Raw genomic sequence first — 18,260 nt, 5'->3', positions numbered from 1 at the left:
CGATTCTGTCATCATTTTGGCATAGCGAATATAAATAAGAGTGAATCGCTTCGATGTTTTACCTCGTATTCTCATATACAGATTAGAACTAACATGTCAAGCGAAAACGACACGTCTACATCTCTGATGTAGCATATAATTTTACGATTTTGGAAGGCGCTACTAATGTACATAGACGCAGAATCAGTCTATCCAAGGCAAGAGCACTGCTATCAGAAGCATACTACGACCGATAAGCAAGCAATCGACCAAACCGACCGTTTCCAGAGAACCAGGCTGTATCTTGGTCGGCATTCTTGGTTGGTTCCCTACTGAGCCCGAGGTATTGTAACCGGCAAACCTTCATTTACATTCCACCCGGTGTTACCATGTGTAACGTTCCGTGACACGGGTCTGAAATTAATTTTCAGCGTTTCGTCCCGTTGCTTCGTTATCGTCGAACCGGAGGCCGCCCTGCGCGCGTGAGCGCAAAAGTCATTCAAAGAGGGCGAAAGACGCGGCACCTGCATCTCCGCCGCGTCTTCGAATCACAATTTAGGAATGCATCTGATCGCTGCCGGCGGCGACGTATTGATCCCCGCCTCGTTCAGACATTCCCTTACGCTGGCGCGCGTCCGCATCTCTTCCTTACGTAAACGCGAGGTGGAAAAAACTGACGGAGGGATGGATGATGGTATCTAGTATTGGCCGCAGTCGCATGATCGATCGAACGCCGGAAGAAGGAGATGGTACGTCCTCTTTCGCGCGGGAAAAATTTCCGCTCTCGCACCACGAATGCGGGACTACTTAACTTAAAAGCCGCTAAAACGACGATGTAACAAGGGTAGGAGCAGGAGGAGGGAGAAGGAAAAAGAGAAGAGGAAAAATGAAATTTGCTACGAGAAAACATAATATTCCTAAAATACGAGACGAGATTTCCATAAAAATGTTAAGCACAATTTTATGATAAAGCTTGCCCCTCTTTAGAAAATGTAACGATTTTTATAATTATGAAAAAATCTTATTATTCATATTTTGCGAAAATCCTCGCATCATTATTGTTACGAATGCGTGTTACTTTCGCTTTCTTCTAGTGTTTATATCACTTTTATTATTAGCTTTGTTTATTAATCTATTATTAGCCGCGCCATATATAATATTCAAAGTTTATCGAGAAAATATATTAATAACTTCAAGTCTAAGTACTTGATATGATCTTAAATAAAGACACAAAACAAAATTTTATTTAATACCAATCTTAACTTACACATGTATAAAACAAAATTAAAAATTGCGCGTAAATACAATATTTAACAATTACACGTTTCACAATCATATTAATATATTGTAAATTCAAGAATTCTTACGTAAGTAAGAACATTGAGACTTGATGTATTAAGCTTGAAAAATATTAAATAAAAATTCTGATTGTTATTTCATGGATCGTTATCCTCTTTTCTTTTTAAATAAAAATGTTAAATAAAAAAATTTGAGATAAATTCTTTTCAGTACAAAATTGAGTTAAATATATTAAGCATTTTTAAAAAGATTAAATAATATAATCCTTTCTGAGATTTATAATAACGCTATAATTTAAAAGCTGATTTGCTTATTATTCTATATCGTATCGAAATATTCAATGTTCTTTCAGAATTCGATCACAATTTTATTTCAAAAATAGTTTAATTGATCGTTAATATAAGTCTTCTTGATATTTTTTAAAATTATTCTTCTTGATATTTTAAAACAAATTTATCCATCTCTCCATTCTTGTCTACTATTACTATAGATAAATAATAATTACTACAGATAAATTTGCTCAGTTTCTTTGAATGATACCTTCATATTTTTTTAAATTTCATTATGATTTTATTTGTCTGCGCTTGGGAAAGTCTACCTCAATCATAGCGTAATCAATTAACATTTTATCTTTAATTTTAAATGATTCCATTATAACTATTGGAATTGTCATTAAGAAATCATTGCGTCATAAAATCATAGTATTTTTATAATGTTTCCTCAGTGGAGCTAATAGTGGAATGACGCGGTTGCGAGTTTCTATCATCGTAATCATTCATACAACTGTTCGACCATAACGCGTCATAATGACGCCGCTGTGATTATAGCAAAGGATCGCGACAACATTGGCGGGTCATTCGCACGCAGGATCATGAACACGAGCTCCGCCGTCGCGACGCTCATACGATGGCTCGACCACCGCGTCGGCGTCAACGTCGGCGTCGGCGTCGGCGTCGGCGTCGGCGTCGGCGTCGGCGTCGGCGTTCTACGACGGTGGCGGCGTCGGCGTCGGCGTCGGCGGCGTTGGCGATCTGCGGAGACGCATCCGCGTCGGATAGCTTCGCATCGCGGCGTCTCGCGTCGGCGTCGCTGGAATCGTCCGCGAGACGGGCAAGCAGTGGTGGCCAAGGCATCGTGTAAGCGCGTGTAACCGCCATATTGGCCCAACTCTGGACGAGAGGCCGACGACAGATCATCGCGGGTCGCGGAGCTTTCGAGCTTTCGAAGCTTTCCCGATCGTCGTCCGGGTCGGTCCGGCCGTGATAACGAGGGACACGCGTAAAGTGGAGCAAGGGCGAGCGGTTGCCGCGCAGGAGAAAGGGTGGCTAGGAGAGGACACGCGATAATTCCAGATACGCCTTTGGACGCCGCATCGGATAGTGGGATAAGGAGGGAGGGAGAGAGAAATAGAGAAAGAGAGAGTTAGAGGAAGAAAGAGGGAGAAAAATAAGGATAAGATATAACACGCGTACATGTAACAGTGTGATACGTGTTCCAGCAATACAACCGTGCGATAAAATCGTGAGACACAATCGCAGCGATCAATCGCGACGAATACCAATATATCGATCTTCTTACTCTGGAGATTAGATACTCTCTGTCGGGTTGTGTTCTCTGCATATTTTTTTTTCGTCAGAACAAACACTTGCGTCAGATTTTGCATCGCTTCCGTCGTACTACGTTCCTCTCGACGAAGATCTAGAAAGAAACATCGTCCATACTCCGAAATGACAGAGCTACCTCTCGTCATTTCAATATTTGTAAGAGAGAATCAGCCGATATTTCTGTAATTATCATCGCTAATCTAAATCTTCCTGAAGCAGATCTTCCTAAAAATCTCTTTTCCAATCCTAAACAATCTCGCGGAGATAAGATCGACGCTCGGTCCAAAAGTCTTCCGAGAGGATATCAAGCGATCAATCGACGGGAAGTTAACACAAAGATAGTCTTTGACAGTCTGCCTAGCCGGTGTGACAGCGCCGCGAGTTCGTCTCTCCCTCTCGACTTGTGCCAATCAATAACCAGCGCATCGACTCGCTTACGCTCCGCTCTCCTTCCTTCTCTCTCTCTCTCTCTCTCTCTCTCTCTCTCTCTCTCTCTCTCTCTCTCTCTCTCTCTCTCTCTCTCTCTTGCTTCCTCTCTTTCATCTCTCTTTCCTCCCTTTCTCTCATTTTCTACTCTCTCCTGTTTCCTCTTTTCTTGTCAAATTATAAACACTTTAACATTTTCATCATCTTTCTTCCTTTTCCTGTCTTCTTCTTTGTATTTTTTTATTCTTTTCTCTCATCTTCTTCCGTGCTTGCGAAATACGCACAACTGAATTCCGCGAGCGTCTGTCAACGCAATCAGCAACATCAGCAATAGAAGTAGACGTAACGACAGCATCATCAGCGGTCTAAGCCAACGGCAGCAGCAGCAGCAGCAGTAGCAGCGGCACTCAAGCTAGTCACGCCAGCGCCTCGCGTACCAACAGGCGCGCGAGTATCTATTTATAATTTCGTCAAACGTAACGGAGGACGAAATCGAACGTCATACCGCGTACGACCACCTACGCCAGCTGCGAGGAAAACGAGCGCCGAGTGTGAGATCGGCGTTGATCGAAGACCGCGAGCGTGACGCGGCGCGGCGCGACCGCGCCTTTAAATCGCATAGCCGAAAGACGTAATAGGTCGATCGCGTGCGACATTCTCGTCGTCCTAAAGTTCAAGGATTCGGTCGTAGTTTGTTGACCGAACTGACGAATTTCCCGAATCCCACCGCGGGACTTGCGAATCTCCAGAGAGTGCGACGAATTTTCTCGCATTCGCTCATCCTTGAGAGCAGGTGCCATCGACAGCGAGAAGGATTCTCCGCTTCCTATTTCTCTCCGTGACGAATCTCGTATCGACGCACTCTCGCCTCTCTCTTTTTCTCTCCCTTTCTCTCCTATCGCGACACCGACCAGTCGATCCGCGCGCGCGGCTACCCCGTCGAGAGAGGAGGGTGGAGGGCGCCGCGAGAGAGGGTGACGACGGTAAAGTGATATCGTAACACGGGTGGTATCGACGAAACGGATCGACGAGGGAACGATCGGCAGCATCAAGAAGCGGAAGAAGGCGGGAAATGGGCAAGGTATCATGCGCAACATCGACAACGTAACCCTCCGCACGTCGGAGTCCGTCGCAGTTGAGTGTCGTCGTGCGACGTCGCCATCATCGTCGGCGTAGTAGCGCCTCGCCCGAGGCGAGGAATCCGTTCGGCGACCGATCGGCTCGTGGTGCACGTACCTATGTGTCCGTCCGCGAGTCCGTGAAGACTTCGTGACGACGTGATCCAGGGCTGTTACGCTATTCGGCTGAGGTGCGCGCTGGGAGCATGCGGGCTTCGGGCGAGGCCCGGCGAGGCGGCCCCGCGGGTGGACCGGGCTAAAGGAACGATCGCATATCGGGAGGGACACTCGCGAACGCGGGCACGGGGTGCCGCGGCCGTGCCCGCACCCGCACCCCCCTATCTCGGCGCCGCGCCGGCCACGCGCCGATCAGGCTGATCCTAAGGACGCGGGAAGCGAGCTGGACTCGCTTTCAGACGCATGGAACATGATAGAGGTGAGGAGGAATTATTGTATACTTGTATTATCATTTTGTTATTTTGCCGCAGAAAGGATGTTGAAGATCGGTACGGAACCATGTAATCGCGTTGATCCGTAAAGGATTTAATTGCAGTCTAAGTGGAAGAGGAATAGACCGTTATGAACCAAGCGCAGTAAACAGTGCACGCAAATGTTTAAAATATTTAAATTATTTAATGAATGCTTCGGTCCTAATTTGGACCATCTTCAGCATCTATTAATAAAAATTAATTTAAAATTAATTAATTGGAATGAAAATATATTTAAAAAATTGAATAACATTACGATGCGAAAAATTAATAAAACGATGGTAAACTTCTCTCCGGTTCCAATCGTAAAGAATGGATTATCTCATAACATCTGAGATAATCCTTTACGGTTAGAACCGAAGGGAAGTTTACCATCGTTTTATTAATTTTTCGCATTGTAATGTTATGCAATTTTTTAAATATATTTTCTTTCCAATTAATTTTTGTTAATAGATGCTGAAGATGGTCCAAATTAGGACCGAAACGTTCATTAAATAATTTAAATATTTTAAACATTTGCGTGCACTGTTTACTGTGCTTGCCTCATAACGACCTGTTCGTTTTCCACTTATATTGTTTATATCTGAGCCTTCACTTTGCTTTTTAATTGCAGTCTTATTCACTTTATAATAGAGCGAACTGGAACGCTATAGTATTCTTCGTATAGATGTGCATGCGAACATTATTAATTTTTTAAATATATTGTTTTAATAAAAAAAATTCCAATTAAAAAGATGTATTATATAATAATAATAAATTAAATTTACAAATAATTTTCTAATTTAGGAATATGCATATAAACAACAAAATTGAATCAAATATTGAAAATCAAAATTGCATTCAATCGTATTTAAATTATCTTACACAATCATAAAATTGAATTTGTAAAAAGTGCGAACAGAGCTGTTGCTCAAAATTTTCCCAACTCCAGATTGGACTTTATTTTTCATTTAAAATAAAATTTATAACATGTAGATTACGAATAAGTTTTCAGATGGGCCGAGTTTTCCCAGAGAAAATGGCCGACAATAAGTATTTTTTATAAGGATAAAAATTAAACAGCAATTCGGAAATTTGTACTCTTATCGTATGCATAATCTATATAAATATTATTTGAAGCCAAAAAAAAATCCGAGTTAGGAAAATTTTGGACAACAGGTTTATGGACGTTTGTCCGCATTCTGAAATCTTGAAATAATAACACGCATGGAAAAGGCGAGAACGCGTAATAGCTTTATTATCACTTATTAAAATCTTGATCGAAACGTTTGCAGCTTACTGCTCATGCAGAGCATAACAAATTTATATAGATGTGCGCACGTACACTTTCCCCGATCGAAGTAAATTTACAAGATTATCGGACGAAGCGGTTGTAGGAGAGGGAAGCGAGGGTTGTAGTTGCACGTGCTCCGCGATTGCGTGCTGCACGAAGGCAACACGCCATTGGGCCATTGACATGTTGACACGCAGCTATGCGTAAACACTATCGTCGTTTCAGAATCACTTTAAATGCATTGGCAGCGTTTGCAATTGGAGCTGCGATCGCGAAATTAATGTCCAAAATTTTATCCGAAAATGTCAATCATCCCCCGTGTCAAAATGTATTAGTCTGTACGAGAGTCATCTTGTTTATTAATGATTCAAAACAAAGTAAATCAGTAATAATATTTGCGCTTATTATTTTAACTACTTAATTATCAAAATTAATCTTTAGTGAACAAATATGAATTTTGATTAAGAAAATTAATTTTTATTTTTTAATATTTTTATATATTTCACTTTATATATTTTAGTTTTGTTTAACTTCTAGATATAGAAATTCGCGTGCAACTCAAATGCAAATTATTATTATATCTAAGCATTATACGCGCGCTATTAAAAGTTATGTATGTTCAAAACTTATGTAAATTCATCGTTCGCATCAATCGCTCAACTCTAAGTGTTTCCTAAATTTCGTGGTGTTCTGTAGTGTAAGCAACGGTTTGTTTCCACGACGTCTGCCAAAATAAATCACACTCGGAGATTATTGAAATTTATATCGTTACGCTATCGTAACTGGAGTCACGTTTTCGGAGATACGAACTGAAATTTGCTCCGTGTATATAAACGAGCGCGTATTTTTATGGGAGAGCCGTGGTTCTCTAAATACGGTTTTTACACATAGTCTCTACGCGCAATTTCTGGCCTCTATTTCCCGATCATCCCAAATCACCGCGCCGATTTATACAGTGTTATAAGCAATTGAACGGTTCTCTGTTTAATCTCAATGATCCTGATTGCTCCACATATCTACCTTTTCCCTCCTCCTCCATCTATTTCTCTCTCGTCCTTACGCAGCTCATTCGTACGCTTCGTCACGTTTACTCGCGGCTACACGTGTACACTTTACGTCGTTGCCCGCTGTTTATCAACCTCTGCCCACATGCCATATAAGCGACTGTACGACGTCGTTATCGCGTGAGGTCGCATGGAGAACGAGTCATCAATATATAACGTGGCATAAAAATAAAGGGCCGCATGTAGTTACATGCATCATACAGACAACATATTCAAAGTTTATTCCGCGAATTTTTTTTTGTTTACAGGGAGAAATGGACAGGCTGTACTGAATATTTCTTCAAGGTTTTCTCTTCGCTGAAATAAAATCTCTATGCTGAAATGAAATTATGCGCGAGTTTCGCGTTATTTGCGAAGTATCTCGTGTTTCAAGTATGAAAAATAAATTCTCAATTATGCTCGATTCTAGGATACTTCATATTCTGATTTTATTCTGGTTAAGATAAATATTTTCTTGTTGATTATCGCTATAATATTGTATAAATTAAAAAATGAGGAAGTCAATACGAAAACAGATTATCGATTCGCGTTGGAAATTAGAACAGAAGTTAGAACTCGCGCGATTAAAATATCAAAATTTATTTGAGAAAGGATTGAGAGTGTACTGATTTCAAATTGAGACCGTTCTTAAAAATGGCATTAAGGAATTAATTCATCTCCTTAAACTTTCTCTGAGAATCCAATATCGATCAGCTCAGCCGTCTGGCGATCATGAATTTTAAATATCGGAGACCTCGAACGGAACGACGAAAGAATAATAAATCTCTGGCTACATCTCTCATTTCGATATCGCCGGGCCGCGCTGAAAATACGAGCCAATCGATACGTGCAGCTGAGCGTACGACAATCGTATCCCAACTAATTGGCTGCTTTTTGAAGGCTTATGTGTCAATTATCGTACAGTCAGCTTATTTCGATTAAAACGATTTTATCGTGTTGCCATAGATAAATCGATTGATCATGTTTTTCATGAAATTTATATAGATTACTTCAATCGGAATTTAATAATTACGATTCTCACGTTGAATATAACTTCATATTTCGATGAATCCAATAAATCCATTCTCTTTCCGAAATTCTTCCACGTCGCTTTCTTACGTGATTTTCGTAGTCATTTTCGACTTACAGTTAAAATGGCACTTGTGCATATTTTTATATTAATTTAATTACATCAACGTAAGATATAAAACGTAAGATATACGTAAGATATAAAAAGTAAAGATATAAAAAGAATAAAATATCTGACTATTAATATCGGTTAATGATTCTATTATAACTGTATATATAAAGGATTATTTAATTTGGCTTATACGCATCAATTGGACGCAATATCAGTTTTACCTCTTTATTAAAGAACAATTGCATATTATTAATATTTATATTCCAAGTATATTTTTATAAAAACTTATAATGTCAACCACTTTACATAAATAAATCAAATCACGAAGCCGACAAGTAGTCCATTGTGTTCCGGAAGCCGCTGATTTAGTACACCTATTCTTAGTATCGGAATAAGCTCGTTCGCACGTGGTACGTCGATTCAGAGGGCGAATGTCGATTGCAGATGTCGAGTGGACTCGGTGCAACTGCAATGGGAATCGGCGTTAGTCACGGGACAGGCGGCGAGGGTGTAGCTGGTGGTTGTCGCCTCCGTGCACAGAACCAAGGCCAAGCCTCGGGATCCACGATGCAGCATAGTAATCCGCAACAGTCGTCTCAACAGCAGCAGCAGTCGCAACAGCAACAACAGCAGCAGGCGCCTGCGTCACAACAACAGTCGCAACAACAACGCCAGGCAGTCGGATTCATGGGCCGATCGAAGAAGGACAACTGTTGCCTATGCTGGTGCTGTTGTTGCAGTTGCTCGTGGTATTATCGATCCTGCCCTCTTGCATTTTGTGTACATCAATGCGATTGATTCTAAAAGAGACTGCTGACCTGAAAAAATCAAGCAATGACATTTTTTTTCCTAAGCGCTTTTTTACACAATATTAATATGTAATCTTTAATAATAGAGTTTATTTATAATACGAAAAGCTTATTTCACGCAAAAATTTTCCCTTTAAAAATATGTATAAATACGAAATATCGATTCGTTCTTATTTAATAATGATTATATCGATTTAACTTGTCGCAAAGTGAACACACTGATGTACAAAGCGTCTAAACTATAATTAATAGTACTTCATTCACATACACATAGATGACAATGGGCAAATCGTTCACGAAGAGTAGATTTCCGAATCGTGCCAAGTATAACTTCAATTCTCCATTTTGTAACTACATACTCGCTGTCGCGAGTATGACTGACAAAGCAAGTCGGCACAAAGAGCTTTCATTGTAATCACTAGTGCAAGGTAGATGAAAACGAGTAAAACGCGCCATTATCGTTATCGTGCGCGTGGCTATTTTCATGCTTACTTCATCTACTGAACCTCTCGTCATTGAAACGATATCGGTCCATTGTCTTTAAACTCGCGTGTATGATCCATTTATTGCCACAGACGTATCTACATATTATCTTTCTATGTTTCATGCTACAAGTAGGAATAAATGGTAAGCAGGCCACGGACTGTTAATGTTACTTGCTGCGTTAATGTTACTTGTTTATTATGTCGATGACGATGCTATCATAATGCACGTATTACTCACAGAAACGGGGTTATGCACATACCACACGTCCTTCCTCTGCGACCCATCTTTGCAGATTATACGCGAATAGCTTATTCATTCTGGACTGACATCGACCCGAAAGAGTTTGCCTGAAATGCTGACAGCGTTTCCTGAATTGCCGCCGCGGAAATATGTTCATGACTATGTATACTTGACTATTATATTGGAGTAAAGAAATCTTTAAAAATGCACTTTGAAGTATAATAGTCTCTTTAATTTAGCGTCATTCAGGATTTGTCACTTGTTTCATATTATGCAACAAATGCATTTTTCTTAGCTTTCAAAGGCATCAAATTGATTCTTAATGGTAGTCTAAAATTTTGAAACTTTATTAAAAAATAATAACATATCCGAATATATAATTTTTAGTAATTGCTTATTATATATATATCAGTCTAAAGTTAAAACAAACACATTTTTTGAAAGAAATTGTTATCGTTAAAATTCTCGTTAAATTGTTATCGTTAAAATTGATAACATTTTTAATAAAAAAATCATAAGCAAACGTAATATTACATTCAATTACATTCACGTATGGAATTAATCAAATAAAAAATAGAGACTGTAACTTGTTAATATTTTACATTAAATATTAACAAAATGGAAAATATATTAATATAAATGTAGAAATATAGGAATATAAAAATTCGAGATATTATTTTCTCATCACGGAAAAAATTTTAGAAATTAATGTAGAATTTAATTAATTCAAACCAGAAAACAGAAAGAAATTCATTTTCGTCATTCGGCTAAATCATGTGAATCGTTTAAAATCGCCGTTTATTTCTGCATTTGTGGTTTATAAATGCCACATCATCGAACACAAGAAAATTTTCCAATGACCCGATTCTTCCATGTTATTCTGTTATCGACACAACTAATATCTTCTCTCAGTTCAATACCACCTTTTCATATCCCTTTGTAACTCGCGTTATATCAGAATTTCGGTTAAATTAACTATCTTAATGTCAATCATTTATTATCATTCCCCATTGCATTCGTATTCATCTACTAGATTATACTCCTGCTCCCTGCCGTTCATTTCATCTCATTTCCCGAAACTACCAAGTTTAATATTCATTTCAACACATCCCTCTCTTTCCCTGCCCTGCTGTATATTATTATTTTCATTGTTTGTATTCTTTTATCATGCTTGTGTTTGTCAAACAAGAATAACCAGGTATCATTGCATGATTGTTACAATTAATGCAATTATTTACGGTCATTGTTATCGACATGATAACGCGTGATAAATTTCAATCCGATCTTTTAGAACCGAATCCATTTTCGCCGCATTATCTGTTATAACAAAAAAATAGATCAAGTAGATTGTATTATTTATAGCAAAAAATACAAAATAATCAAAATCAACACATTCTACTATTTTCTAAACTTTTACTTCAACTATAGACTAATAAATATAAGAATCGAAGTAAAGTAAAGTAAGAAAAGTATTAGAGATTGCATATAAATTTTGAAATAACAAGTTATTTTATTAACGATCTTTGTGCACATAATAATAATAATAAATAATAATTTTGAATTGTTGCAAAAAATCAATTGTTCGTTATTTATTTAACAATTTTCACAATTTTATGTCCTGAACGACAACGAGACCTAATTGTACGCTGATGGTTTCAGTTTGGCGGCAGTCGGCGGTAATTCGGGTACCGGTGGAGCGGGTGATCAAGGCAAGAAGAAGGGCAACGCCGGCGTCGGCGGCGAGCATGGCGGCGGCATCGGCGTCACCGATCTCGCGGGTGCAGGTGCAGGTAACGGTCTCGACGGACTCGACGGCTTCGACGGCGGCCTGGAAGCTTGTTGCAACTTGGAAGAGATCCGAGCCTGGGGCTCGTCCTTCGACAAACTGATGAGGAACGCCGCCGGACGCAAGCTCTTTAAAGAGTTCCTCGTGAGCGAGTACAGCGAGGAGAACATCGCCTTCTGGCTGGCCTGCGAGCAACTCAAGCGAGAGAGCAATCCCGAGACAATCGAGGAGAAGGCGCGCTACATTTACGACGAATACATATCCATACTTTCGCCGAAGGAAGTGAGTAAAAGAAATCTCGTTGTCGCGAGAATTTATAGAATCTATATGTATTTATTAAGTATAATTGTTAAAAGACTTGGAAAAAATCAAAATGAATTAATTTTTGTTTATTATATTATTAAATGATAGTATTTCAATAACGATATGAGTTTCAAATAAGTTTAGTATATTCAAATAATAATAGTTTCTTTTAGAATAAATAAATGATATTTACTAGAAAAAATTATAAATTAAAACAATTATATTTATTAGGGAAATTCTTATTCTCAAAAATATATACTATTCTCAAATCAATTTTATTTATAATATTTAAACTTGAAGTGTTTCAAATTAATCAATTTAATTTGTTGAAATTATACACACATATGCTTACACTCATTACATCGTTTTAATAAAACTTTTCTCGCGAAAATAAAGCAATCATTTCTGAATAAAAAATATTGGCATATTATTTAATATCAAATAATACGATATAAATCGCGTATACATTAACAATATCTATTCAATATCTGTTCAATAAGTTTTCTTATTATTGAACACGATATTGATATAACACATTTTCTGTTTCCTTGGAAAAATATACTATTAAATATACATTCGATCGAAGAGATAGCATCAACCTAGAAATATATGATTTCTAATTTTCTATTTTTCTAATTGTTTATCTAGTAAAATATAATGACATACGTAATGGCATGCGATCAATACCTGTTATTTTGACTAGCTGAAGGATAAGCACTTATATTTCATAAAATAATTCCTGTTTACCCTTCTAGAGTCGTTAGCTTTGATAGAATCGATAACATTACATAGGATGCATAATCTAATTGCGCCATTTTATCGGATGCAAAAGTCGAATATTAAGAACACGTCAGAATTATAAAAATAATGTAGTAAAATGGAATACTGTTTGATGTGAAGGGATGTAACGTCTTTCTCGATATACTTTTACAATATAATGTTCCGTTTGCGAGAAAAACTGCAGGTGCGCGTGACTGTGTGTGTATAATTTCTTCTATATTAACCTACTGACCTAGTGACCTAGTGACCTCTTTAACGACCTGTTCAATCGTCCAAACGGGGCAAATGCACGAATCGTCTTTTACCATTCGAACATTATGGCAAATTGTACAGTATACGTGCATTATTGCATTCATGTAGATAATTTTATGAGATAACGTAAAAGATCGTGCTAAAGGCATCTCGTGCATATATTACAACCCATAATTCTCGAAAAGCTTTTCATCTTAAATCTTTTATAACTTTGAACGTGTTGGATCTTTGCCATTTCTACTAAGGTAAAATCGATTTGAAATTAATCAAAAGAAATCAATCAATTTATAAATTATCTATTTATCCTAGACTATCAGATACATGTTTATTTTTAAAAAATCATAATTATGCATTCAATTAAAAATTAAGATTTTATAATTTATATAATTTTTGTTATAACCTCTTTATAAAACGCGTGTAAGTTATCATAAAGTATTATAAGGCCTTCATTTTTTATGTAAAAAGGATATGAATTGCACGCAAACAGTGTGCTATAGATTAAGGCTTGCAAACGATGGAATAGTTTACAATTTGGTAGGATATTCTTATAAAAAAAAAACGAACTGATGATATGTGTGTCAGAAAATTTTATTCAACTCATTCTCTTTATCTTTTGCAGGTGAGTCTGGATTCGCGGGTACGGGAGATCGTGAATCGCAACATGGTGGAACCTACGCCGCATACTTTCGACGATGCGCAGCTACAAATCTACACCCTTATGCATCGGGACTCGTATCCGCGTTTCGTCAACAGCGAGATTTACCGGAGGGTAGCCAGATTGAATAGCAGCAGTCCACCTAGTCCAAGCAGCGGACAGGAGCATGGTAGTGGAAAGACAAAAGGCAAGCGGGGAGCAACGTAATCGTGACGGATGGTCCAAGGACATTGGGGGCGCGAACCAAGACCTCCAAAACCAAAAGCATCTTCAGACCATGCGTCGGTCAGCCGAGAATCGTTCGGCGGCGAGTTCGCGATCGGCAACACTCTCCTCGACGGAGAGCCTCCGTCGAGGTGAGGAATCATTGCCCAAGCGGACATGGCTGATGAAGCTAATCTCTCCCAAGAGGGACCATTCCTCTAGGGTGGACAACGACGATCTTTCTGATCGTTTCTCGAATCGCTCGCATACGGGAGCCTGGAGCTTGTTCAGTGAATCGCTCTTCCACGCGAAGGCGCAACGGGGCCACGTAATCGCGCTCGTCATTGCATATGAGCCATTACAACACCGATGATGATGACGATGATGATGATAATGATAATATTGATGATGATGATGGATTGAATGTAAATCGCGATCGCGGTCGATCGTGTAGATCACAGATCGCGACGTTCCACTTCCAAAGATTCGGTGCAAGCGGATGCACACAGGGCGGTGGATCGTAGCCGGAGAAAGGAAGGTCACGCGATCGTTCGGGGATGACGGACACCGCCGTGAATACCATTAATCTCCCGAGTCCGTCGATCTTCGAGTCACACAATCTTCCCTCGTTGCCGTTATAGTTTAGAGGTTCGCATAGGAGATCGACTCGAGCTCACGTCCTTCTTCCTCTTTTTCGCTCTTCTCTTGAAAACGAATTCGATTTGAATCACATAGCTTATATCTCACATAGCTCATATATATATCTCATGATTCATTACAAATAGGTAAAATATCTCTTCATTTCTTAGCGAGTATTGGAAGAAAAAAAAAGAAAAATTAGAAAAACTCTTTATCTATTTTTCAATCAAATGCGCATGTGTAAAATAGGAAAAATGTGATTCCAATTGAACTCGCCGTACTAAAGAGATTGGCCATGATTTAAATCTAATATATGCGGCAAAATGATATATTCCTAATATGTAGCACATAATTGCAACTATTTGAGGTATTTGATTGAAGCGATAATGGTAATATGCTGCATATGATTATCCATTCAAAATTCCAAGAAAATATTTAATTTTCCCCACGAAAGAAAGTGCTACAAGCTTACAAATCAATGCTTCGCGAAACAATTGATATTGATTCTCTCTCAAAATGCTCTTGAATGAAACTCGATCATGTCTCCCGTGAACTTAGATTATAGCAAGGGCTTGACGAGAGTATAGATTTAATCTGCTCAAGATCGAATTTGCCGGTTGCTCTCTTTCTCTTGTTTCTACGACATTTATCTTCCGTGATTGGAAGAAAATCAAGTCTCAACGTTGTTTTACAGCCCGCTGTAATGTCAGGGTAACGCATCGTAAATATAATGTATTTTTTATGATCGTGCGTTTTTCTATATCGCCAGTAGTTCGCGTCCGAGTCTTCCTCACCTCAGGAAAAATGGGATCGCGAAATCATACGTACTTATTCAGAAAAACGAGAAGAGCGTCGAGAAAGAGAGAGGAAGGGGGAGAGAAAGAAGGAGATTGCGGCTCTCCGTTAAATATACCTTGGCGTTCGCTTCCATCGCGCTTTCAGAAGAATTGCCGTTGGACGATGATCTTCGTCGCTTCTGGTGCGTCATCCCCATGGCGGATATCGAGCTACTGCCAGCGAGAACACACCAAAGATCGAACGTGCGTCGAAGCCAACCAATTTGACGATCACCAAAGAGAAGAACGACTCAATTCAATGAACATGTTACACACAAACGCGCATACGACCACACAAATACACGCACATATAAAATATATACGTACAGAAGACACGCACACACGTACTCACGCTGACGCAATGCGCGTACGCTCGTGTAAAATCTAATCTAGTCATCGTCACGCGAAAATGCGATCCAGATACGCGTGATTGTGGAAGAAAAAGGCCTAAATACGAGAAAAATACCAAGTGTCCCTCGAACTCGCGCGAAATCAAAGCGTCGAAATTAAACTATCATCATTGATTGATGCGGATCAAAAAGAAAGAAAAAAATGTAATGAGAAAAAGAGAAAGAGAGAGAGAAAGAGAGAAGTAAAAGGGCGAAAAGCGGTGAGTCGTCGCGGCGCGAATGCATTCTTCTTAGCATATACTTAATTCGTATATAAGTACGGAATAGAATCTAAAAAAATAAAAATAAAAAAAGAATCACGACGACTCAATCGTCACTGATGATCACTTGCGATTCGCACCACGATGCCTACCCGCCAGGATTTCTTCTCGGCCGCGATGTGCTTCGACAGATCGCTCGTCACATGGACATAATTTTGCCTTCGTCTTCAAGTTTACCTTCCATTTTCAGAAATCTTACACTCCTCGTGGTAGGTCTACGTCTGAGATTTATCGCATGGCATTGTGTATTTGACAACGGTAAGTAATTTAAGCGCGATGGAGAGAGAATTTATATCGAACATTGCATTATAATGAGAGCGCACGTTGGTAGAAAAGTGTCAGACTCATGGAACTAATGTTAAATATAAATCTAGCTTAATATAATGTCTCCCCTCCCTGAGAAACTCCTCGGCGTTTATACTTGTGTCAGCCACATTTCGTTAGATGAAAATGTCAGACGTAAACTTGCTACTACTGTTGTATCTCATCATGAGATCGATCTTGGCGTCGCGATCGAGAAGAGAGCGATGCTTGGCCGAGGCATATCGTAAGCTCAAAAGAACGATTACTTCCGTATTTGCTTTTACCTTTTCCGCAACAAAATGCTGAATCGCATTGACGGACAGCGGGGATATGATATTCGTCGTCATCAATAAAGCGACCAAAAGAGCGGTAAAGTTCGAGCGCATCGCGGCGCGCCCGCCCAATCTCCATTCGCGATATATACATCGGTATACACATCTCGCGATATGTCAAGCGTATACATAACACACACAAAAGGCGCACGTGCTCTCCCAAGGATCATCGCAATGATGGGAGGGCGAACGATAAATGAGCGCGCATCTCTCTAGTCAAATCGTCGGCATCGTCGCGAGCGGACAGCACAAGCGACAACACTCGCACAGTCAGTCAGCGTTTGGCTACTGCCCTGTAGATAATATATAGATAGGTATATAATGAACGAAGAGGATTAATGATTATAAATATAAATATAATTATATAAATATATATATATATAAATATGAAAAGAGAGAAAAGAAATATATATATAAATATACAAAAAAACATGTGCTATGTTCCAAATAGGTGCAGAATGCGAACGTATGGGAATAACAGTGAGAATGTGAGAGAATGAAGCGCGATTCTCTCTTTTTAATCTCCGATTCTTTGTTCGACGCGAGAACAGCCTGTCCGCCGCGACCGAAAACGAAAGACGACGGTAATTAGTAAATATCTCTCAAGTCGATATCTTAATTCTGACGTCGACGATAATGCCGTATTCGCGTGACACCGAAGCGGAAGACGAACGTGACATAATGAAGATCGTAAGCAACGAGAATTGCGTAACTAGATCAAGAGGAGGAGAGGATAGAGCGATAACGATATATGTATAAATAAGTGTAAATGTCCCTTTAAGACTTGTGAATGCCTTATTATTATTGTCTTCATTATTATTATCGTCGTAATTATTATTGCTACTGCGTGATTCTGCATTAAATTGATTATTATAAACTCTTTTGTATAGGCAGAGATATTTAATTGCATTTACTTGCTGCGATTTTTGTAAGCAAATCGCAAGAAGTATGTGATATAGAAATTTTGTGATACAGAATGTCGAAGAGAATGCTCAGACTCTTCGCTCTCTCTTCTCTTGTCTCCAGCAGGGCTGTTCATTTAGGATCTCAACGTGGCTTCCGGAGGCCTCGCGTCGGCATCGTCGATGAAATTAAGCGGTGAGATTGCTCGAACGTCGTCTTCACTAATAAACGCACAATTTTCTCAACCTTCGATCCCCTGCTTCTTTCTTCACGAGGAAATCTCCCTTAAGATCCATATAGGGTGGAGAGGTAAGGGCATGCCAGAGCCATCATCAGCACAGCTGCGATCGTGCATGAATCTCTCCCGACCTTTGCATATTCTGATTTTTCGTTTTTTTTCCGAGACAATCAGCAAACTCGTACGATGCGACATATACAGGTAAGTGTCTTTAATTTTGAAAGTTCTCGATCGAACGCGAGTTCATCTCGATGAAATGCTCAACACGAATCTGTTTTTCAGACTGAACTATTTGGGAAAAGTGAACTGGTGAAGTATCAAGAACATCATCATAAATATTAATATAAACACTATAATATAAATATCTGTATTTATTATATTGATTTTTATAATTATCAAATAAGAGATATATCGATTACTTATATATATATATATATATATATAAAAGAAGGA

At 39.0% G+C, this 18,260-nt stretch overlaps 1 protein-coding gene across 6 annotated transcripts; it reads left to right on the top strand.

Moving 5' to 3' along the window:
* Positions 1-3,397: 3,397 nt before the first annotated feature.
* On the top strand, positions 3,398-17,821 carry LOC105253400 (regulator of G-protein signaling 17). Of its 6 annotated transcripts, none has more exons than XM_011261421.3 (5): positions 3,398-4,862; positions 8,816-9,117; positions 9,796-9,807; positions 11,566-11,974; positions 13,647-17,821. In XM_011261421.3, exons 1-5 carry the CDS (start codon positions 4,854-4,856, stop codon positions 13,887-13,889), a joined length of 975 nt encoding a protein of 324 aa, XP_011259723.1. In that variant the 5' UTR covers positions 3,398-4,853; the 3' UTR covers positions 13,890-17,821. The 6 variants fall into 6 exon arrangements, with proteins under 6 accessions (XP_011259723.1, XP_011259724.1, XP_011259722.1 ...); XM_011261422.3 differs by having other exon boundaries at positions 8,816-9,120; positions 9,799-9,807; XM_011261420.3 differs by having other exon boundaries at positions 8,816-9,120.
* Positions 17,822-18,260: the final 439 nt, after the last annotated feature.

The sequence above is a fragment of the Camponotus floridanus genome, unplaced genomic scaffold, assembly GCF_003227725.1.
Source record: "Camponotus floridanus strain SB8 unplaced genomic scaffold, Cflo_v7.5 scaffold13, whole genome shotgun sequence".
Taxonomy (NCBI): Eukaryota; Metazoa; Arthropoda; class Insecta; order Hymenoptera; family Formicidae; genus Camponotus; species Camponotus floridanus.
Note: the sequence above shows the minus strand (reverse complement) of the source record. Positions and strands in the feature narration are given on the sequence as shown.